The sequence below is a fragment of the Strongylocentrotus purpuratus genome, unplaced genomic scaffold (genome assembly GCF_000002235.5).
Source record: "Strongylocentrotus purpuratus isolate Spur 01 unplaced genomic scaffold, Spur_5.0 spur5_scaffold_9, whole genome shotgun sequence".
Taxonomy (NCBI): Eukaryota; Metazoa; Echinodermata; class Echinoidea; order Camarodonta; family Strongylocentrotidae; genus Strongylocentrotus; species Strongylocentrotus purpuratus.
The window spans coordinates 27,788,454-27,814,204 of NW_022145615.1; the positions used below are offsets into that span (position 1 = coordinate 27,788,454).

The 25,751-nt window shown below is 36.6% G+C and overlaps 1 protein-coding gene across 2 annotated transcripts; it reads left to right on the plus strand.

The window, feature by feature from the left end:
* The first annotated feature begins 522 nt into the window (after positions 1-522).
* On the plus strand, positions 523-25,519 carry LOC579386 (homeobox protein orthopedia). 2 transcript variants are annotated; one of them, XM_011673708.2, is made up of 3 exons: positions 523-996; positions 5,191-5,573; positions 23,321-25,519. In XM_011673708.2, the coding sequence occupies exons 1-3, from the start codon at positions 885-887 to the stop codon at positions 23,936-23,938; spliced, it is 1,113 nt and encodes a 370-aa protein (XP_011672010.1). In that variant the 5' UTR covers positions 523-884; the 3' UTR covers positions 23,939-25,519. The 2 variants fall into 2 exon arrangements, with proteins under 2 accessions (XP_011672010.1, XP_784599.1); XM_779506.5 differs by having other exon boundaries at positions 525-996; positions 5,191-5,558.
* Positions 25,520-25,751: the final 232 nt, after the last annotated feature.

Below are 25,751 nucleotides of genomic sequence, written 5' to 3' on the forward strand. Positions count from 1 at the left end.
AGAGAGAGAGAGAGAGAGAGAGAGAGAGAGAGAACAAAACAAACAAAAACAAATAATATCCCTATTATATTGAATTCTAGCCGTACTAACCTAATTCAAGAGAAAGACCTCTGAACTAATGGAATTGTATGTAATGACTATACTTTTTGCAGAACCAATATCATTGTGGTTTGTATCCGTTAATTTTAAAAGCAAAACACAATACACAAACACACTTTTAAAATATTTTTCACTACCCTAAGATTGAAATCAACCGCAAAACAAGGCATTATTCGCTACCCTCTCTCTCCTCTCTATTGTTCTCCTCTCCCTCTTTATTCTCTCTATCTGTTGAGTTTTTCTTTCCATCGTTCGCTCCACTTGTGTCTTCAAGCGCGAGCATCCACAATTCGAGGCGCGCTATTGGGCGATCAGACAATGACGTAGTCCGGCTCTCCGAACGCTGTCCTGCACTCATTCAACCAATCAGCGCTGGCGATAATTCGCGCGGCGCCACGCGAACCACCTGTATAACAGGACGCCACCACGCCGGGATCTCGTTAGTCGACCGAACAAAACTCCACCGGGGTTTCGCAAGTCCTCCTCTCTCCCCCATCTTCTCCGTCAATTCCAAACCAACGTCTGATTCATTCCGACATCCAGAAACTAGTCAGGTTGTTCATATGACAGAGAAATATTGACAGACGACGGCCAGACGGCTACGGTTTTCGGGTACGACACATTTTTCTTCATCGTGTTATGGTCGAGTTGTTTCACTCGTATGAATATTTGTTGTACGGCCGTAAAGGGAAAGATAATTGTTAACGGTGGCGTTTGTGGCGAGGTACCATCACGCTCCATCGGGCCACTATCCCCAGGAGTTGTCTCCAGGTATATTTGACAGGATGGAGCGAACTCTAGCCCATGTTCCTTCCATGGAGCTATCCACAGAAGCTCTGCTTGTCACCGGTGGATTGGATAATACGAACAAGATGATCACATCATCAGCAGTCAGGAGTGAGTATTGGATAAGGAAAATAGACTTTCATTAATCAAGTAATGCTCGTATTGAGAGCCTCTAAAGGTAATCATCTATTCACATAGAAAGCATATATTTGAGAGCTTGAAAACAGAGTTAATTTTCTATATCTGTGAATTATTTCTGAGACTCGTCAAATCTGCATGGTATGAAAGTCTATTGTTGTATCACTACGGTTTCAAAATAGGCCTAAAGCAAGCATGTTGAAGTGATTTTTACTATACAAATGTGAACTGGTATTCAAATAACTATTGGTATTCGAGATGTATTCATGATTTCATACCCAATGAAATTAAATGTTAATGATAGACATGACCTTGACACATTTTTGCTATCTTGGTCTCTGCACCGTTTCAATGTTGTTATAAATATGCATTTACATTGCTCATTATTCTCCTTTTCTGTGTCAGTTGACGAGGGTCACGGAGCGATTAAAACAACAGATTTACTGTAATCGATCGTCTGATGTTGTGCTGATAGTTAATAATGCATCATGGTGTATTTTGTAGGGGAGTAAAATGACTTAAATAGTACGATCATTTAACCGCCCCACATAACAGTGGTACTTTTTTCGACATGTTTTCAAAGAAGCAATCCTATATGCACATTACAATTTGCCATTATATATTTTTGAATAGCACCGAGTTCTTAGCTTGTTAAGACAGCAGTGTAAAGCTATCTTCTGAATGCTATCCTTTTTTAACAATTATGAAAATGTGCCATTTTCGCAGTGTTATGCATACGTTTTGTGAAGTGTCTCGGTTCGAATTCTTAAATTCAACCTCTTACGAATAGCTCTATGTCAATAGTCAGAATGCGAATTACATTCATTATTTGATGCTAGGTGGGGCAAACAAGGCTCGCACTAGTTAACGCCAGTTAGAGCTTTGTACAATCTAAGTTACGTAAGCTTGTATTGATTATTTACTGAAATAGCATTTTATTGAAAAGTTGTATGCCCCCTTCTTGAGTCTCGAAAGAAATGCTCCCTCTGAGTATAGAATCATTGAATCCTTATCATTTCTCGTGTGATGAAAAAGAGAAAAGACATTTCTAGATATGACCTAAAGATTTAGCATCACAGACTGCTTTATATCTACCTCATAACCTTAACACAATAGTATAAGTTGTCATATTTTTTAACAAGTGTAATATCACACCGAAGTCATAGTTTGTTTTAATCATGTTAATTAGATCAAAAGGGCATAAGGGCATCTCAAGTGAATAAAGCATAAAAAGAATTGAGTTTGAAATATCCAGCCAAACTTTAGAAGGACGGAATATTGTGAGAAAGAAAGAGCATTGTGTAACAAAGAGTCATTATAGGCCGTCTCGGAGTCTTGAAACCTTCTTTGAATATAAAGAAGGCTTAATAAAGACTTCCCAGACTGATTTGTACTTAGCATAATTATTAGTGCTAATCCATGGCTATTTGCGTTGGCAATTATCTATAATAATTTATGTTTATCTTAAGATTAAATGACGGAGTTAAATAGCAAATAACATTGGGGCATCCAAGTACTTTTACCCTTAAAATTGTTACTGTTCTATTATTACTTTTAGAGAATTATTGACGAAAATTGGTTGGTAGTATTTGTTATAACTTTTTTTTTAAATTGGCAATAGTTGTAAATGAAGTATTTAGCCGTTATGAGATCAGCATGTATCAACCCTGTCCTTTTTACAAATAGGTTTCTTCGGGAAAGTTCTTATCGATTCTATAAAATCACACATGCATAAACCCGTTATGGTTTTATGTAAATACATACATAATAGGTATATGTCTCTAATATATAGATAGCCCTCTCTAGGCCGAATTATGTTTAATCGTATACACGACACCTAAACAAATTGGCTATCAATTACTGCCCCTTTCAAGCAGGTAAAATACCTTAATGACAGAGCCTCGATTGTTTTCTTTCGGAATATCAATGCATTCGTTGCTTTCGTATTATTACAAAGCAAACACTTAACAATGATTGCGTCCTTTACATGTTACGTGAACGTCCACTAATGGTCGATTAGAAGATTTACCTTAATTGCACTCGTAATTAATTAATAATGCCGCCACATAACTTTATTATTGTATTGTCTACATTACGTGATTTAAGATATTGATGTCAAGAGGATATTTCTTGCATATCAAACTATCTCCTTCTTTCCTGATTTGCTTTTGTTCTGGACCGCTTCTCATCATGCTCATCTCTCAAACGGTCTCACCAGGTCAATTAAAGAAACATTATTGTCTTCTCTCACAGAACCTCGCTTTTAAGAAAAGACTTTAGAATACACACTTTTTATGACGTAATAAAGGGCAAAAATTGTCCTTTTTCAAATCAAATCCCATTGGACCGGTTATAGTATATCCGAACGTTCACTCTACATGCATACCAGTTGTGACCGAAAAGAAAGAAAGATGGCTAATGTGATTTGGATCCGACATGAATAATTTATTCGGATTGATCGGATTTACGGTCTGTTGATTTAAACTTGATATGAAATGATTGGTGTATCCTTCGCTACTACACGTGCATATTTAGGGAGGGGGGGGGGGGGCTTTGTAAATGCCTCGTACCATGTGACTTATCGTGGTCCAGAATATTTTTTGTAAAGCTATGGATGCAATGGAAACCAAGACAGACTAGAAGAATAAGAAAGTAAAAATAAGTTGTATTCTTATTTTAAGGTGCGTGCCTGTGTATCATATTAAAAGTATTGTGACGGTCAATATACAGTGTAGTTTAGAAGTTTCTACTTGAGTTTCATCTTTAAATAATCGTCTATATATTCGAATATCACAGCTTCCTCCTTTTCCCTCTATATCATTACTATAAACAAATAATAAAATACTCAGTTATAGGATAAGGGCACTTCCCTTTGTCCTGTTTCCCTTCTCCTGTTTTATCCTTTGATCCCTTCTCTGTTTTCCACCCTCTCTCTCTTTTCTGTCTCTCTTGTTCTCTTTGTAACTGTACTTTCTAATTTCCCTTCTCAAGCACCAATATCTCCCATTACTATTCACTCTTTTTACAATTAATCGTCTTTTTAGTTTAACAGAAAGAATTATATAAACTTACATCTTTCCCTTTTCTTTAAATCTTTATTTTCTTTATTTCATTATAGTTATGTGTCTATTGTTGTCCTTCTCTCTTTCTCTCTCTCTCTAACTCTTTATCAATGTATCACGCTGTCCCCTTTTCTCTATATCTATGTCTCTCTCTGTCTTGGTGTCTCTATCTGCCTGTATGTCTCTCTCTTTCTCTCTATCTTTGTCTCTATCTGTCTGCCTGTCTCTGTCTTCTCCTTTCTTTGTCTACACACTACAGCGTTTAAACTTAGCTTTATCTCTTCTATTCTATTTCCCCTTTTATTACCCCGAATATAATTTCGTCTAGAATCAAATATCCAGGATACTGACTGATTTGAGTTAGCCACCAAATCCAACGGTTTGCATGGAGACGGCGATTTCTAATATCCGACCTGTCAAATAATGATTGAGGACCAACCGATTCACTAAACTTCATAAACGAGAAAAGTATATCAAAACAAATATTGGGGTACAGGGGGGGGGGGGGAGGGCACATGTTCTGAAGCATACCAATCTTCGACCATCTCACATGCTCATCCAAAGTTTTGTGTTCATTGGTATTATTTTTTTATTCTTATGTGTGTAACTTTATCTCTACAAATACGATTAACGATTTAATAATTTGTATCATTGTAATCCTTTGCTACCCTGCTGTGAAATCACTTTAAGTGAAGCTATTCATTTGGCGTTTCTGGTGTCATAGGAGCGGTGTATTCTCTTTTAGATTTCTCTCGGTGAATATGTGTGTCTTCTTTACATATAATTTATATTATAGAAGACTTTCAGAGATTAATGAAGATTCTAGTGTCATCTGGGCCCAACGGTCGCAGATTCAATGATGTTAGATTTTTGTAATCTTGTCTTGCTTTTTATAATTTCCGATTTAAACAATGACTGCTTTAGTATACCAATTCCATACGAGCAGAGAAGGGCTGCTTTGTGACAATAACACAATGGCGTAGTTTCCATTGTATCACTGTGTAGTCTGTGAAGTGTAACATGATAACCAATCACAATACGATGTGCTTTTATCAATAGTTTTGTTTTCCCATAATATATCATTCTCCTACGTTTTTCTTTGCAGATGATGACGGTACAATGATCAGTCAACACAGTGAGAAGGTTTCCTACGGAACCAGCGGGGCACCGGATGGTTCCACGCCGCCAGTGTCGGCAGGCGGCGACGGCAGGGAAGGCAACGGCATCGGCATCGGCGGCGGTGGTGGTGGCGGTGGAGGTGGCATGGTCGGAGACGGGACCGGCCATTCCGTTGGGTCTTCGGGCAGCGGAAACGATGACGATAAACCGGCCAAGCAGAAACGCCACCGTACTCGATTCACACCGGCCCAACTGAACGAACTGGAGAGAAACTTTGCCAAGACACACTATCCTGATATCTTCATGCGGGAGGAGATTGCGATGCGGGTCGGACTTACTGAATCTCGAGTTCAGGTAAATAGTATTCAGGTAAATAGTATTCCTGAAATTAAATTACGCCGACTATAATACCATTATGTCATCTTATTACTTCTCTTGTTCCTTTATGGTCGTTTGTGCCAGATTTTAATGTATCAATGCTCAAACTGTCTCTTGCTCTTCCTCTTTACTTCTCTATTTGAAATATAACTGGTCATTTATTTTTTAGTATCTTCATGAAGCAATTTCTCCTTTTCTTATTTTTATTTTAGTTTGAACGTTTCTTCAAATCTCCTCTATGTTATTTGTAGCGCCAAGTTAAAAACATACCTCCGTTGAGTAGTTGAGGGTTGACGATTTGTGAACAAAGACTCATTCACAATTAACCAAAATAATGATTTTTAAATTCAAATTACATCTCGGTTAATAGGTTTATTGAATCTACTCCAAGTTAGGGAGATTATTTAATCTGTATAAAACGCTTTCCCCGAATTCATAGATTTATAAGGAATTAGTCTTGTTAAGAAGTTACGGTCAAGATAAACACACACAATTAAAAAAAAAAAATAGGAGAAAAGATACGTGAAAAGCAACATGTGAAAAACCAGGGTCGTAAATCTGGATGATTACATTCGTGTGATATCTATATTAATAACCTGTCCTGTGGAGCTATCATATAGCTCCTACGGCAGCTGCGTAAGCAACAGAGCAAGAAATAGAGCTCAACTTATACGCTCAATTTCCTCCCGCCTCAGCAGCAGGCCGCACGAGGTGCGCCAGTCATCATCAGCAACCACTGCCCCCAATCCCCCCGAGAGCAATGGAGGGGATCCGCTTGCAATGGTCTGTTGAACAGGCTTACAGCTATTATAGTGTTTAGTTTCCCCCTCCTCCTCCCTAAGATGGGAAATCAAGATTGTCAAAAATCGTGTGGAATGAATACATCATTAGCTTCTTGAGATGCGATCTCGAGATTAGAATGATAGCCGAAACATATTTGTACTCTAAATTTGATCTGTTTGTTTTCCCTCGACAATATTTTTTTTTCATCGCGGGGACTGAAAATGATGCAGGCTTCGTCTGTAGCAGGTACATAATAGAGTATTGTATGCTAATCTGCGATATGTGCCGTAGACGGGATTATATATTTCATTACATTTCATTAACTCACTAATGTTTTTTCCGTGCTAAAATTTCAAAACTATTTATTACAAAAAAATTATAAAAAAGATCGAATATCAACATCTTTGCTCGAAACGTCTTCAAAGATTTCTATAGTGGAGAAAATCACTCCCATACTAACACTTTACTAACACTTTACTTTAGTATCATGACTAAAATGAAATTATCCCTAAATATAATCCATCAAAAAGACTTGATATCAATGAAATATATCATAATATAACACAAAAGAGTAGATATAAGATACGGGTATTATATACACATTACACATTTTTAATGAATAGTATCAAAGTAAAATTGTTTGGTTGGAACATCTTTATAGATAATAACTAGATTCGTATCATATTTGAAATTACGATTTTATGTCATCTAGTGATCATTCTTCTTTAACAAATGATGTGTTTGAACCTTGGTATACGGTCTTGCAATAGCTATTTCTATACCTCTCATGTTTTACTTCTATTAGAACTCTTTGTGATCTCCATTTCAATTTTGCAAATGTCTGAGACATTATTGATGGAGAAAGGACCATAGAAATATATATGAATGGATACAAAAATCATCATATTTCTACAATAAAAATTCTAACGAAATTGATCGACCTCTATTTTTTTCCAGGTCGGAATCTATATTTGGTCAAAAACTGATTTTGTAAGACGCCAGAATAATTTTTCATGGATATTTTATTTGTGAAATGAAATCTTGCTCACGGCTCTTCCAAAGTAAAGAATGAAGGAAGAGGAAGAAAATGGTGAAATTGATTGGACGGTCTTTGATGGGATGGTCTTTCGCCAGGGCATTCCCCTTTAATAAAAAAATAAGAACAATTTCCAGTCGAAGGCAGCTGGTCTTTTTATGAATGAATTCCGATATGGGGAAGATCATATTCAAAATTAGTACGGCCGAGCGACTTTATTCCGCCAAGGAACTATTGAATTATTACTAACGAGTAAATTACTGAGTAAATCTGCGTAATGAATTGATTAAATTTGTAGTAGTAAATCCAGTATGGAAATGCTCGTACAATAGTTTTAAATGACATTGATGAGTCATCTTAGAAAGCCAGCGTGGGTGATTATCTGATATATATCTATTATAGGCTTTATTGTTCCAAGACATTTACTGTTTGTAGGCCATATATCATACATGCTTGGACGGAATGGGAAAAACGCAACGTTGAAAAGTTCATAATTATAAATATAAACATGTCTTTCATAACCATGATCTAACAATGTAAAGCAAACTAGATTGCATCTTAAACATCATATTCTAAATATGTATCAACTAAAATAAAGATTAATTTCCTTCTAAGATAATTTTTTTTAAGGTTATAGCTGTCCGCGGAAACGATCTTCTTTTAACATATATATATATATATATATATATATATATATATATATATATATATATATATATATATATATTTCAGTATAAGAATTATATATAATAAAGTAGGCCTATACCATATCACTTTTGTATATGGGAGTATGTAAAAATCTATGTATTATGAAAGACATTATCACATGCATGATGTAGAGGAATCTGATTTATGAGCAGGAAGGTAGCCTACGGGTTTTCATCAATCGTTATGGTCGAGTTTACGTAAAAACTGAAGAAATTTAACACATTTAAAAGTATTCATACACAGAAAGCTCGGACATCGTTATCGCGTACTTAATTTCTTTATAGCCACGAATGTTAGTATTTCAAGACTATCACGCACCAACAGCTCCAAATTTAAGAGAGAGAGAGAGGGTGAGAGGGGCGCGCCTTTAACCTATGAGCTAACAAAGAATCTGCCATTATATTGTTCATCTTCCTTTTGTTTTCAGCCTTACCGTGTCTGATTAGACGGTACCCTGGTGTCCTGGGATAGAAACAAAAACAAGAGAGAGAGAGATAGAGAGAGAGAGATTCACTCTTCATGCTCTTTATCTCCTCGCTCCCCCAAAAGACCGGAAATTAATTTGCGTTTAATTAAAAGCGAATCGTGGTATTGAAACACGTACTTTAAATTAAACCTACCTGACTTCAATGGTTGCCATTTTGTTTCTCTACTTGCCCTGTCCCGTGATTTATAATTAGACGCTTTTATATTCTATAAGCGTGCATCGAGAGACTTAAGTCGGCTTTCAAGGGTGATCTCGGTTATACGCCATTGAGACTAAATACGTCACGCAAAGATTAGAGCGGGATTTTCTTAACCCATTGTGGGTAAAATCGTGTGTTTTAGGGCGATGAATTATACGGAACTCCATTAAAATGTCAAAGCAGCTCGAATATACTATCTACGCGGGCTGGCCTCGTGAATGTATACAGTTCAGCAAAAAATTAAACTATCCTAACGTAATAATTGACATTGGCAGCTAGATGATGGTATATAAAGTATATTGGCTAAAAATTGTTAAAGCTGAAAGTTTGTCTCCTCCAAAGTTGTCCCCAATGCTGAGATTGTAAGACAGTTGAAAACGGATCCCTTCTCTGTTTCAATGTCTTAAACTTGAAGTCCTATTAACAACAGACCCACATACGACTATTCTAGTATATCTTATATCATTTATAATATTAATGCTGCAGTTAAAATTATGAGAACGGCAGCTAAAAGGAGACCAATTTTTATATTTTAGCACCACCACATAATGTACACAAAACTCAATGGATCACTTTCTAGTATAGATTTTAAATTATTTAGTTTGACCAAAACTTAATAACTTGTTTGGTCAGTAAAGGTAGCTCGCTACGTTCTCCCTGATCAGAATACTCTCAAGCGTTTTTGTTTAAATAATCTCTACGTAATCGCCCGCTACTCTCGCTTGCATCTCTGTAGACTTCTTCGTAATGACTTTATCTGGTCCCGCCTCCTGAGGAAAACAATTGGTTTATTCAAATGTGATTATAACAAATTTCCAAAGTTATTAGAGAGCTTTATATTCCTCTATCAGAAGTGAATGTATGTGTCTTTTATCAAAAAGATAACCAAGTTGCAATCTGTTTCAAGGTGATTGAGTGAAAGAGTTGAATTAAAGAAACACAGATAGGATGTTGGGTTTGTCTGAATAATTCAACTTAAAAACAACTCTAGCATCCTCGGAAAATAATCTGGAAAAAAAGAAAAAATTACTTAATTTATTTAGAAAGTGTGTAGCAGCTACAATAGGCCTACTCCCCATTCTCATTTTCTAGACTCCTTACAATATTCTCTCCCCTTTTCATACTTTATCTTTCATCTTGAAATATGTAAATGGCTATAGGGCTAATGTTTATTTCATCCAATGTTGTAGTCGTAATAATAAATGGGGAAAATATTTCTTTCAATTAGAATATCTGAATGATTTAGGGGTATCGACTCTTAGACATAAAGAAGGAAAAAATATTTCAAGATCCTTTATCCGAATGATGTTGACAGAAAGTGTTGGCGCAAACTTCAGGAGAAGATATTTCGAGATTAATGTAACAACACTTTCAGGTATCGAGAAAAAAGGTCTTCAAGTAAAACAGAAAATAAGAAAGCAAACTAGATGCACGCGAAATATAAAGATTGTATAAATTATTTTGCAGAGTTTTTTCACCTTCTTTGTAAATTAGTAAATAACATGTTAAGGTTTGTTTAAGGTTCTTGACATAATTTGGACCATGACATTAGTCTATTAAAATCAAAAGAGAATCGTTGACAAAAAATAGGCATGCAATATGTTTCCCCAAACTTCATCATTTTACGTCATATGTCTATGTCCATAACCTCATAATATCATGTTTAATCATTCCAATATTTATTTCATTAATATGTCATAAACATATTAAAGAAAAACACCCCGAGGGGGCTTATAGATTATTGAAAAATTGTAACAACGAATACCAAATTTTAAAATGGATAGTTTCGTTTTAACTTTATGCTTGTCGGCGTTTGTTTGATACAATTTGCGTTTTCTATTATTCCCGGAGGTAAAGGTTTTAAAGCTTAGATAATAAAAGCTTGGAATCCAGTTCAAAATAACGAGCATCAGACGCTAAGGCAGAAAAATACTATAATAGTTTCAACCTCGATTAAAAGACAGCGGCCTGCAGGCGCTGCTTTATACGATGCGGTACAGAAGAAGAAAAAAAAGTACCGAGAACCGACTCGGCCGGGAAAGTGGCGGCGGAGAGGAGGAAAATAAAAAGAGGAAGAGGAGACTGAAAGAGAGATACAAACGCAGGATGGCCGGAGAAGGTTGATAGAAGACATAAAGCACTGTGCTACACGGAGTCCATTTTGATTACTGAATTTAATGTGATTTTAATGAAATTTCGGATGCACAATTAGGCGCTCTTTTATCATGCTAAAATTGACGGTGATATTTGGTTTTCGCGTGTGTATGTGCGTGTCTGCCGAGATGTGTGTGTACTATGACGAAGTCATGCGCGTAGTTCATCACGAGAGGGGTTCTAACTGAAAGGATTGAAAGAGAGAGAGGGGAGAGGAAAAAAAGAAGATAATTCGATGGTGGCATGTCACAAATTAAAGCCAGGTTTGGGCAATCAGTATGATACGGATGGACACCGAAGCACGCATTGGAGCATTATCTCTCCCCGCCTCCTCCTCTCCTTCCACTATGGTGAGGAACTCCCTCTCGTCTTGCTCTCCTCCACCACCTCCACTCTTACTTTTCTCTCTCGTTTTCATGGTCCATTGTCATGACGAATGAAATAAGATGGATGGCCAGAAATATTGACATTATCTGCCACGCGAGTCTGCGCTTCTTCGGAACTTGAATTAAAAGATCCTTCCGCTGTATGGTCATAAGCGAGCTCCTATACCACAGACTACTTTCCCCGTCCAAACATTGTATCGAAAGAGCGCTCAGACAGAAGTCATATTTACATTTGTGTAATAGCATATCATGAGAGTGCTATTTAAATCCAATATTACACGTGCATAGAGTAAACGTGACTCTCTATAATTTTTTGTATTTTGTATATAATAAGTGTATTTATATTATTAATTAAATATTGACAACTTGCGAATTTCAATTTCTTTTTTGGGGAGTCATATTTTGTAAGTAAGAAAATTCACCGTTTTAGATTGTATAAACTGTTTATATTTTCATTTAAAAAAGACAAAGTTATACAATTTTGTACTTGAATATATTTACTTATATAGAGAAAATAAAAGAAATCTATACAACTTTTAAATTTTTCAAGCAATATTATTCTATTTTCTATGTTTTAGCAATGAAATGAGTTGTTTTCAATTAAAAGTTCTAGTATTAAAGTAATCTGTTAATATAATGTTTTTGTTATCTTATATAATTTCACCCCATGCAGCGAAATGGATTGCTAGTTTGGGAAATGCCAACTGTTATGTGTGTCACACAACCAACAACAGCAACAACACGGGTCGTTAAAACCATATTGATAATATTATAATGGGACCCCGACACGTTTGTCCACGCATTAAAATGCAGTATATATAGGTGTATTTCCTTTCTATGCCCGGGCATGCAGCACATGAATAGTGATATTATTCCAGGGCATGCTTTGGAGAAGGTAGAGTCTTTCCCCCTCTTTTTTTTTTATCTGACATAGACTCCGGTGAAACACGCACGCATTCTATGAGTACGGCCATCTCTTACCTTGTCGGATTTGATCAAGTTGGATGGATCGGGGGATGGTTAAGAGTTTACGTTTTTGAATGAATTCGTAGAAGCCGTCTAAAAACAAGCATTATTCATGCCAGGCTCCCTAACGCAAGGGCGGAATGGTAATAAGGTTGATGCGAGCTCTTCGAGTTGCATGACTTTAAATACGTTGCTAATCAAACAGCAGAATCAGATCATGCTATATAAATATAAATTCATAATCCTATATATCCATAAATTCTTATCATGATTATAATACAAAGCAGGAATCCCTACTTTCTCTAGTGTCACTCTTATCAAGAGAATTTAAAACTACATTTAATTATATTTCCGTTACTGCTCCCTTGACCACACTACAAAGACCAATTATGACTTTTGGATCCTTTCAGCAACTGGCAGACAGGACTTTGTCCAGGTGCCAATTAAAAGCAACAGCAATATGAGTATCGGCTCATTGATATAAAGAGAATGTCCTGGATCGGAATGCGACGTCCAAAATAATGGTCAACCTACCAATTCATTATACAGTTCGAAGTGAATACAACATAGTAATTACGTAAACTAATCTGTTAACAGCAGACTTCTAGTCTTTGGTGCATCATTCTTATACGTAAAATATAGGTTTTTTTTTAATGTTTGTTTGATGTTTGTTTTGACGCAATGTATTATACAAATCATTTGCATTTAAAATGTTTTTTTCTTCCTTTGGGATGATTTATCTTTATTTGCCTGGAATAATTTTTAGATTTACAGCTTTTTTAAAGTTCAGCTTCCAACTATCTACTATAAGATCTAACTATCTACTATGAAGGTAAATCACTATAGTAGCAATGATATTTAATTCGTATTATAGTAATCCGTTCACCGGAGTTAAATGCTATTCCGCATACCGTGCAAACTCCCCTCTACAGGAGATATTTTCAACAGAGGAACCCGAATAACTACCAAATAATTATCACTTAGGAACATGATAGACGACAAAACGAACCTTTCCTTACAGCCACTGTTTCTAATTTCCCGTCTTGTTTCTTCTTTTGATACTGTCCTAAATTATACAGATATTCGGACGAATTCAACTAAATCATTTACATGATCGGGCTGTCACTCTTTGTAGGTACACCAAATATTAGAAATAACGAAATGAGAAAAGTAGAGACTTTCAGTAATACTGAGTGCTGCCTAGAGATGCATTCATAAAGAGATAGAACACAAATCATATTTTATTTGAAAATCCTCCATTTCTGATTCCCCGGCTGAAGAAAAAAATACCGTCGCGGCGATGAAAAACAACGAGCAAAATGAATAATGATAAAGAAGAAAACCAAGTTGATTCCGTCGTAGACAGGATAAGTCCTGAAATCAAATTAACTTGTCATGTGTGTTTCCATCACTCTAGAATCCTAGAGACTAATAATTCTTCTCTTCTATACCATACACCACACACATACAGAGAGAATACAGAGCGTTTGTGACACGCATTTCATAAATCAACGTTGCAGAGCAAATACGTAGGGACGATATAGCAGAAGATAGATCTCCTTCTCGAGTTCTATATCGATATTGATGGGATAAGGGGTGGGTGGTTTAGAACAAGAAAAATGTAAGAGGGAGGGAACACATGTTTCCATAGAGTCACGCTTGCAATATGGACATAAAGGCATTCAAAATAGATGCCTGAAATAATTATATGGCAGATTTTACGCATCCAGTCAGTATAGAGTAATTCTTTATTTTCGATTTTTGTATCCTTCAAATCATTATTGTCTCTGTAAATTCACTGATTATTTTGAAATATTTCATTGATATTTTATTTGAAAATTGAATTAAAAGGTAAAGTAGATATCAGTGAATTAAGTTAGAAGTTGCATTTTGTTTGAATGAATAAGGTGTGAGGAAAGAGGATGCACTGTTGAACTTCATCAGGTTCATGTTGAGATGTGAACATGCCATCTCGTTGAGATTTCGTTCACCTATAACATATTGATACGACCTCCTGCTTTTATAAATGATAATCATCATTCATCAAATGTAAAAATAAAAGAAATAAACGTTGTCTGTTTTAAGAAAACGTTTGATATAAGAACCTTTTATCCCTCATCAGTTAGTTTCTACAAAACGTTGTCAAATCAACTTTGTCATTTCCAGTAAGGTTAAAATTGATAAGAGTGTTATTTCAATTCCATGAATAGAGTAAAAGCAGAAATGAAAAATATTTATTGCATTGTTATTCGCAGCAGGAATGACCGTTACTTTCTCGATTTCAGAAGGTTGTAAATATATCAATGAACACCGGTAGACATCAAAACCCTACAAACACACAAATCATGATCCGTGAAAAGAGATATCTAACATATAATATTATAGCGGATCTCTGAATTGCTGTCGAAAAATGTTTCCGATAAATCAAAATGACCATGAGGCACGTCGATGAAGAGGAAACAATGTCCCTGTCGGCCCAGAAGGCAATAATATGATATCTCTCTCCATGGCCTTGCCATTAAATCTCGTTAGCACTTTATTCTTGACCTTTCTCCGTCCTGCTTCGGATATTTGTTAAATATAACTCTGTCTAACCAATCGTTTTGGTCTGGCTGAAATCCGTTCTATCATGTTCATATCACAAACTAAACTTGACAGTCCTGAAATAAAAGAGTTAGTGGACGTGGATCCATAGATCTGAATAACTGAATTAACTCAAGAGCATTTTTATCAAACGATTATCATAGAGTTTGTTCATTCCTAGACACTCCTTGTTTGAGGAGAATGAGTTTGCTTAATTCGTATGCGTGTTGCGTTGTTCAACTCTTTACAGGTGCTGTGTTCTTAATAGGCTCGACTAAAAACAACGTCCATATAGTTTTAGTTTTTTTTTTCAAATGAAATTCCTTCTTAGGGTTTCAGAATTATTTAGCCCTTCATCTTAATATTAACGTCTTTACAAAAAAGTTCGATAATTCAATAAATATATACGCTATAGCTGTCCCCCTTAAAATCATCCAAAAGCCTGATCTTTACCTTTATTTGAGATACCTTTTTGATGTAATACATGTAGTTGTTTGCACTTAATCCATCTAGCCTTCTATGTACTAGCTTTGTACTAGTGCTCCCTATCTTTAGACATCTTGGTCTTCCAATTTGCTTTCCTCGTCATTTTCTTTTTTCTCTTCTTTTCAACCTGTTTACAAGAGCAATGGCGCCCCTCGAAGAATTCCAACGTCGAACAAAAGTTGCGAGTGACTCTATACTTGCGAAAATCAATATCGTCAGCATTGTGTGTCTCGCAAAACAAAACAAAACCTATTTCTCAGGTGTTTATTTTCACACATGACATATTTGAACGAGAGAAAGGATAAAGACGCCATGTGAGTCTTGGTAGAAAGCGTTCTTTTTTAATAGGAAGTAGTGTGTTTGTATTGGCGTTGTATCGACGTCCTTGTCAATAGCGGCATCGAGGTCGCTAGATCGGGAACAAAAAGCTGGAGGATAATTTCGGCTTCTTTATTACAAGCTACTTTATCACAATAAGAGAGATTATTTTCGTCTGAATTTAAAACTCAGTCATCCCTTATCCCCCTTAGAAATAATATTAGAAATACCAAACACCTCATTCATGCTTAGCACACTATGCAGAAAACAGAGGCCTATTATACACATGAAGTAATAAAAAAAAAATGCGAAGACTTTTGTCGTCGATAACAAATGAGTCTCGGTTCAAGAAACATTTAATTCAATGTGTAATGTTGCCTCCGGCTACTGTCGGTGATTTTAAAAACAGAAATCCTGTGGAAGAACAGTTGAAATACAGCTGAAATGAGCTACACGCCTTATCTGTATTTTTTAATCATACATGTATCATGCTTATTTTGATTTTTTTTTTATTATCATTTGATATAATACGAAACAAATATCATTCAGAGTACAACCCCCCCCCCAGAAAACTGATTCGTAAATGCATTACTTATGCACAATACGAATAATGTAGATTTGTTATTGAGTTCATAAGAACATAAGCACATCCATTTAAATGGTGATAACTCGATGCCACGATATTTTGTTACATAATCTAAAGGACAACCTTTTTTTAAGGTGAGTCCATTTTTATATAATAAGAGGCCTTAAAAATACCACCGTTCTGTGACACTGTTATTGCGGAGCTCTGAAAGGAACAGAAAACTGTGTCAGAAAATTGAGTATGGATAATAGACGTATTCAAGTGTGAACACGTGGTCTTAAATTAGATTTTAATGAGCGTGTAATCAGCACAAACAGGTCTGTATTGTTATCATAAAACCTCCCTTTGTCAGATCAATATCCTGATCAAAAGACAAACGGATGCCTTATGGAAGGCGAGGGATGATGTATTCACTAGCTTCAAAAATCAATTCAGTTATGATTGGAAATATGGGAGCCATTCTCGGGCGGGAGTGTGCCGCAGCGATCGGAGGCTATAGGAGAGAGAAACGGGAAGAGCGCGCTGCAAAAAAAGGACACAGAGCCGTAAATAAATACCAGAATAAAAGCAATACGAATCAGTTGTGGCCGCATTAATATATCTCAAGAGTCGTGGGATGGTTGGTAATATAAGTGGAGATAGATGTTTTGCCTAACTATAAACACAATATGCTGAATAGTTGTTTTATTGTGAAAGCGCGCAGTGATGAAAAGAAATGATTTGTATTTCTCCATCTTTTTGGTAGGGTGTCGGCAATAGCACTTCTCATAAGAGAACAATGAAACATTCAAATGTAACAGTCCTTAAAATGCTTGACGTATCCGATTTATTATTATTCGCGCATCCATCACTCTACCACCTTACTTTGAATACTCATTTTCTTTTCTTTACCTTTGATATTTACGTGTTGATCTGATTACTTGAGTGAGCATGGTCCTATTTACTCATATTTAATGTGTGGGGCATGAATACAGCCTCGATATTCATAATATTTGTCCCCCTCCATCCCTATACCATTTTCATTGTCGTTTTGTTTATCTTTATCATTCTATAGTCACCCAGAAAACATCATACACCTAATGCACAATTAATATAAGTGAACAGAACGTTTCACTCAACATGAAACGGACAGTACTTCACAATCTACCTTATATATTAATAATAAAGTGAGCAAGATAATAACCGTTTTGAGATGAATGTGTTCAAAATGTTTATATACCTAGACATATTTCACAGTGCTCACATTATTATACTGATCGAAATATCCTCTGGCAGCAATCCGCGCTACTAATAATAAATTGTAGATTTCGTTTTTCCAAAAGGGTTTCACTTCCTACCGATGTGAAAGGGCGATATGAACCTAAATATCGCTATGATTATATATATATATATATATATATATATATATAACTTTATTAGATACGGTTGACTTTTGCTTCCTTGTTAATTACAATATCACATGGATGGGCAAATTTCAAAAATTTCAATGATTTCCAAATAATTGTATAATACTTCTCCATCTACTGAAGATCGAGTATCTTCTGATTATATATTTGGTTGGGGCGGGGGTTACATAATGAAGAGGACTATTAATGCCAATTAAAGCGGAGAGAAAAAAAGAAACAATGTCAATACTATAAAATAACTGCAACGTCAAATTAACTCCTTACCGGTTCTTATTCTCGAAGTACATCTCAATCTACTGTAGATAACATATCTTTAAAAGGACTCTTGTATGTACCAAAAAACTGATATAGAAGTAATAACGCCAACCCCATCAACAAAATAATAGTCTTTTAGAGATTACATCTTTGAAATCGAAGTTCCTGTACTTCCCTGTTTAGCTTTCCCGAGTTTTTTTTATATAATGCTTCACAATCTACCGTAGATTGCCTATCTAGGATTGAGTTTGTTCTATATTGATATAGCAATTATATATATATTTTTTTTTTATCGAATTACACTTCACTCTTCATGTACAGTTAATTTTGAATACTATTTTTACTTCACAAATAATTCAGAAAAAATAGTAAAATGAAAATCTCGAAATTGATTTAAAAATCGGCCATGGCAGTTCCTTATTTTTGTTTACACCATCTTTAAGAAAAATAAGCATCCGTGTTTTCATTGCGCTCAATGACTCCCTTTCCCACAACATTTTCCCCTTGGTGTTCAAGCACTTAAGTATGGCAATATTTTCCGTGATATTTCGAGGACGTATTTCCCCTGTCACTTGGGTATCAAGTGCAGGCCCAAATGTCAAGCTCTTAAGAACGAAGTGAGACCCAACACAAACAGTTTACATGCTTTCTAGCTTACGGTCTTCCGTTTGATGTAACCCAACCCCTTATCCCAGCAAGTTGTTCCCTCAGTAATTCCCATCCTGAAATCCTCATCTTAAATCATTATCCTGTTTGAGAAATTATCACCCGAATCCCCTGTGGGACATTCACTTTCTCAAGTTCTTCTCTCTCGGCAGTGGAGTCGTTTTGGGAACGTTTAAACGGCGTGAAGTACCCCTTAGGCCCCGCTTCCTAACGGCTACACCTGATACGGTATTTCGTCAATATACGCAAGGAAAATGTGGCTCGCTTTTCCGTCGCGAGTCGCCCGAGACATGCAATGTTTTTCCGATGCTGATAGTTACTCCATTAACACTCACTTAGCACGCGCCAGCCGAGAATTCTACGTCCATAGCAGACGAGATTTATAACCCTTCTTAACGACCGTTCACACTGCCTCATTTTCATCTTGCATTTCTTCATGCGCTCTGCGTCTGCTTAACAATAACCAAAATCGAATTGCAATATGACGGACGAATTGTGCATGCGAATAAAGGGGGGCCCGTGCTATGAGAGAGAAATGGTAAGCAATGGAAATGACACCTTTCTCTAGAGAGGTAGGCATCAGAAACAAAAACACGAGATTAATAGTGTTTAGCCCGGGTCGGAGTGCTTTCTCACTCTCCCTTCGGTCTACCAGAGGGTCTAAGATGTCTCGTCTATTTCCCCATGGGGGAAATAAGATTGACACAAGACTCGAGAAAAAAATATGGGCGTTTATCTTACATGATAGAGACGGGAGAGGGATAAATACTGGAGGAGATTATGGGAGAGGAAGAGAGAGCGAATTTACGAGGAATATTTATGACGAAAAAAGCAGAAAGCGCTTTTGGGAAAGAAGAGCTCTGTTTTTATAATTTTATAAGGGTATTGTTTTACGAAGAGAAAAACTGATAATGTTAAAGAGAAGTGTCTATCCAAGAGGGATTTGAGCTTCCAGATTTACAATGATGGGTTAAAAAGCTCGGATCACATTAATGACTGGAATAAATAATTAAGATGAGAACAAAATTTGAAGAAGAAAAAAAAGGAGAAAATATTAAATACTAAAAAATGCAAAAACTAACATCAGAAATTAAATTTACACATTATTTTATGAAAAAGATCAGGTCTTTTATTCATGGGTCCAGCAAAAGAAGAGAATAATTTTGTTTTTACTTATACGTGTAAATTACAAAGATGAATTATATTTGAATGAAGACGAATAATGATGAGTGAAAACCAAAGTAAAACTCTGTAGCATCTTACAACCGAGATCAAAATAGTGTAAACATGATAAAAATGCATTGGTGTGGGATAAGCTATTGAAATATTATCCCTTTTGCTGAAAGGGTAATGACAAATATATAAGAAAGAATGTGTAAGAGAGAGAGGGGGGAGAAGAGAGAGATAGAAAGACAGAGACAGAGACAGAGAGAGGGGGAAGAGAAGGGACATCTTGAATTATGAAAACGTGTTGGACAGAGATTTTCTTTTTATCATGCGTTGCAAGGAAGTCTCGTTTTCTATGACGGAAATAGGTTGCGGATGAATGGCATTCAAGAAATAATAGCTCCTCGACAACCCCCAAAGAGAGTCTTATTTTATCATAAAAAATGTTTTAAAAGAGAAAACAAGGATAAGTCCATCTCCGCTAGCCAAAAACTCCCGAGTGGGGAGAAGGAGCTAGCGAGTTTAACCCAGAGTGACGGGCCGGGACGCTCCGGGGCACTCTCACACGGCTAATGTTACCACTTTTTCCTCCAACTCTTCTCTTCTTCCCCCTATTATTTTCCTCCGGACATGGTGACACGTGAGGCAAGTCGCGTCAGGGGCTTGCCGCCTTCTCGCTCGTGCCGCTTCGCCGTGATGGACGGCATCCATTAGTGGTCGAGATGGGTAGGGCTATAAAAGCCAGACATAGTCATCATAGCTTCACTGTTTAATGCGTGTTTATTTCTCTAAGCGATATTTGGAAGCAGGAAGGAAAGAGAGGGGGAAAAAAAGGTCTTTGATATAAAATTAGATCTAACAGGGAAATGTTACTGTAGAGTTTTATTACCGATAGAATTATTGCCTCTCATAGATTCGTGTGAATGTGAACACGCACACCATCACTAGATTTTTACGAGTCTAATATTTTATCTGATATCCTATTTCTTGTTGTCGTTGTTCTTTATTGATTATTCCTTGTTTTTTAAATATAAATACCATTGCAACGGGATAACTGGTGATTTAAAATCAAATTGTCGAAAATATTTATTTTTCACCGATCACTTCATTTCCAAAATAACATTGTTTATATTTTATGACTAAGAGGTAACTTTATATTTTCTTTTTCAAATGTTACAATCACCATGATAACCAAAGTAATACGAATCGCAATGGCGAGGATCTTCAAGACGATGCAATAATCAAATTAGAAAGAAGAGTCAGTCTATTTCAAATCATCTATGATATATGCCCAGGGTAATGGCATTTTAATTTGCTCACAAACCGGATACTTCCTAAATTTAATTTCATTCCATTCTTTTGAGGACATGCAGAATTGCTTTACCACTTTCGCTTTTTTCATTAAATCCGTTTTAAAAGCCACTTTTAATATTTTGATTTCGTGATGATCAACCCTAATTTTGTACGAGCAACATTTTCTCCGGGCTTCGATCTGTCGAAAATATAGCATCAGGATTGAAGTCGCTACTTTATGTTTAGGTTAGTTTTAGGGTTAGGTAGGCCTATAGTTATGGCTTACCCAGAGTCATAGAAGTGCAACTATAGTTTAGGAAACTGGCCAGCGCGAAGTGAGTGTTGCTGGAACATGCATACGATTATCAGGAAAATAATGACACGAAAAAGAGGGAACGTACGTCAACTGATAAATAAATTGACTAGTCTAAAATAATGTTGGTGAGCAAATAATATAAAGAGATTTGGTGTAAGATTGGACGTCATCGTCGTTCTATATCTAATATAAAATCATAACTCCCATGTTCAGGTCAGGAAATGAATATCTCCCCATTATATCAATTCTGACCGGAACAGTATGGCAAGCACACGACCGCCCGAAATGGATACCCCTATAGCACACGCGATAGTTTATATCGCACACGTCTTGGAGACACAAATACAAGTAGCATTAAGATGTAAACAATGCATTAGCGCGCTTCTCCCCTGGCCCAATTTATTTCGTAAATGTGCTTGTCAGCTTCTTATTTGCATCCGACAAAGTGCGATCATTTAACCGTGCAGGGAAGTGTTGAGAGAACGAGGGTCTATAAATCTCAGCTTAAGCCTTCCAGGTAGGAGTAGGGAAAAGCGCGATTATGCACGGATTCTAGTAAATTTAGAGCGAATGTAGAAATCCAAACTGAACATGAGTAAGGACACCATTTGCACCTTATGCTATGGAGAAGGGAATTGTGTTTCTTATATTGCCATCTGACTATAGAAGTAGAGTTCATCATGTTAGTATGTGACCAAGGTCGGAAATCACACTCATTAAAGGCATTGTTTAACAATGTTAAATCTGAGATGCATGGCCCTGTGACGTGTGATCAGTGTCTGTGATATGGTGTAATAATTGCGCTTCAAAATGATCATTAAGTGCCTCCCAAAAGTAAAAAATCTTTGAGTGACCAGTTTTACCATACTCATTTTCCCCAATAGACTGTAGTGTTATAAACACCGTTAGGAAAACGAAAAACAAAATTTTGATTTCTAATGATAACTATCTTGATAATCAGACAGGCGACCGGCTTGTAAAAGTCATGGGATTCGTGACTTACCCATGACTGACCTAAAGGTTTATAACTATGATTGCAGCATGAGCTGAATCCAAAATTTTGTTATAGAATCTGAGGCAATGTTACCGAGTCACTTTAAAATGAAAATCTTCCCATACATTTTACATTCTGCTATGTACTGGCCTATACGCGCAAAGTACATAGCAGAAGATGTCAGGGTTGTTGTGAAGTTTGTCCAGTGCTTTATTGAGTATTCTTTAATACCCCGATTCTTACCCAAATGTTCTTATTAACAAGTTTATTTAACCTGTGTATTACAATCTTATTCTTTTAGAGCACTTGCTCATATACAACAGAAACAATCTCCCGGTTGCTTCAATGACTGAAATATTAGAAATTTAAAAGCATCTTCATCAAATTAAAATGTAGCAAATTATCTCAGTAAATCCGTGTTCGGCTTTCTCGAAGTTCGAGTCTTCCATGAACATGATGACGTTATGTTGACATTTTGTGCATCCCCCATCTCTATGTGTATGTTGTGGTTATATCAGTCTAATTGAACCATAACAAAATCATTGAAGATTTTAAAAATTGCTCGTCAGGCATTCACCGATTCAAATGATTTGTTTTCTTTATAATTTCATTAAATTCCCCTTAATTTCACTTTTTTTTCGTTATCAGATGAGATTTTATTAATTCATTTGACCTGGCATTAGGAATGTTATGAAAATCCACGAAACATACATACATGATACATATATCTCGAGATAATTTGTTATTAAGACTAATAATTAAAAGAAACGTTGGTGTTATTATATAGTAATTTCTTATGATGGCGAACGTTGTCAAACATTCTATAATCCACTGTTTGCTTGCGTGTATAATAATTAAAGGACTTTAAAATCGTTGTTCGAGCTAGTGATCAATCTAACATATCCCTCTCTCTCTCTTTCTTTTTCTCTCCTTTCTCTCCACCCTACAGGTCTGGTTTCAGAACCGCAGAGCCAAGTGGAAGAAGCGCAAGAAGACCACGAACGTGTTCCGTACCCCAGGGGCTCTCCTACCATCTCATCACGGACTCGCCCAGTTTCCCTCACCGATGAACGACTCCTTTTGCAATTTCCACGGCCAGGACACACGGGGCTGGCCGGCGATGTCGGGTATGACCACGCACATGGCACCGCATATGACCACGCATATGCCCTCGCATCAAATGTCCCAGATGGGTGGAGGACCAGGGACGTCGCTGGCTCTGCCCCCGTCCTTACCGCGCCAAGGTTTAGGACAGAGCATGCAGCAGCAGAGCGTCAACTGTTCCATGGGTCAGACCACTGGTCTCAACACGCTCTCGATGGGGGCCAACGGGTCCATGGGGTCGATGACGTCGATGTATCAACCTTCGCTGCAAGGAATGACCACGGGAAGCATGTCCAGCGGCTTGTCCAGTCCGTCCCCGCCCAATCTCCCCGTGACCGACGGCTCGACCGATCTCTCATGCAGTGTTTCTGACGCTGGTGATATGTGGAGGGGTACAAGCATAGCATCGTTACGTAGGAAAGCTCTCGAGCACGCCGCCTCCCTCAACGGAATCTTCAGATGATTTTCTTACCGCGAAAAAAATACAAATTTAATTTCATCCGTCACATGCGTTTCAACGTATGCTTTGGCAAAAAGAGGCTGTACAAATTTCTTATCGTTATTTATTACATTCTGCAGTGACTATGTATGATATCAGATTAGAAAGAAATAGAATGTCGTCCAATTCACCCTTCAGCTGAGAAAGGACTCAAAAGAAATGCATTTCTGCTGAATTGGTGCGACATTGATTGTGTGAATTATGTTACATGGCTCATTTCTGCTTAGCATTGACAGGTAAAAATGAATTAGAATAATCTAACATTCTCATAAACATCTTCGGTTTAGGTTTAAAACAGATTCGTCTCTAGAATACAACTCTTTGAACACACTTTTTAAAAATATAACGTTTTATTTGAAACATTTTCCCTCTTCTTAGAGTACATTTGGACAGGGTATGAGCGTATTCAGAAAGGAAGGGTAATTTCGAAATATAAGTATCCTTCCTGACTGTATAAATATTTATACCACTCTTCACAAGAAAATGATATTATTGCTTATCATACCCATTACACATGAGTATCACATGATGGGACAGAGTCCATATTCACTTTATGTTTCTCCTCCCGTTGCCACTCAGGCAATTTACTCCTCTTAGGTGAGGGGATAAATCAAGCTAAAATATTGTTATTGTCAGATTGCTTAATATGGCGGGAATCGCATGAAACATGGAGCATTCAAGGAGCCCAAGGGGACGATTTTATTCACAGGCGCATTCACAAAATGTGCTGAAAGAACTTCCCTCACACAAAAAAGGCGGTAAAAATGGGGCATAAATTCTCGCCGCAAAAACCTCGTAAATTATGTTGCCGCTTAATGGGTGAGCTTGTTTTCATGTCATGGCCATATTTCATCACTCGGTAGAATCACAGAGATATGGATGCCAGCTCGTAACACTGGTATACTCATCCAGATCGGTGTGTGATATACATTATGTGGGTGTGTCATGTTTGTGTTACGAACAAAAATAGAGACGCGGTGAAAAAACACGGTCTGACACTGCTCAATACCTACTCCTTCTACACAATCATTGCTCAAAGTTTTGATGTCGGTTCCAAACTGTTATGACAATATCTAAATTTGGCAGCATATGGATTATCTTACTTAATACAAAGAGAAAACAAAATATAAACAACTGGAATTCAGAACAAAATACTACATTCGATGCGCCCTTTGTCATTCATTACTGCAAATTTGTCTATTTAATCACTATGTAAAATATATAGAATTGTTCCTAAAAGGGATATGGTGGTCAGGTTTATTTTACCAGCCGCTACGCTGAATCATATCCTTCGCTTGGGATGGTTTCCGTCTCCCGTAGTAAAGGGGTATAATACTGAGAGTAAACAATCATCACATTCACAATGCGTCCATGTAAATTATTAAGTAGAATACAATTATGTCTGAGGCTCAATAATCGTCACAAACTTCAAAAAGTGTGGTTGTTATTTAAAAGAAATGATGCGATAAAATAATGATCTTCGTATCAGTATGAGAGAAGAATAACTACAGTCAAGAGATCAAAATAAATATATAATGATGCTATTCAATGTTTCCTCCAAATCTAATTCTCAAAGACCAACCTTGAGAAGTAACTGCTTATGGTTTCTGAATTTTTCATTTGCTTTTAACTTCAAAACACTGCCCGTAGTTTTCAAGTTCTCTGAGCTATGTCGTAATGTATATGTATAGTCCACATACTCGAGATTTACCTTTTGAAGAAGAAAAAAAAAGGGAGAAAGAGTATGCTTGTTGTTTTTCCCTGTACGGGTGTTATT

Bases quoted from the DNA above. Each gene is read 5' to 3' on its own strand.
- LOC579386 (XM_011673708.2), top strand. From the start codon at position 885: ATGGAGCGAACTCTAGCCCATGTTCCTTCCATGGAGCTATCCACAGAA. The intron at 997-5,190 runs GTGAGTATTGGA...TTTTCTTTGCAG, and splicing joins CACATCATCAGCAGTCAGGA to ATGATGACGGTACAATGATC. The intron at 5,574-23,320 runs GTAAATAGTATT...TCCACCCTACAG, and splicing joins TTCAGGTAAATAGTATTCAG to GTCTGGTTTCAGAACCGCAG.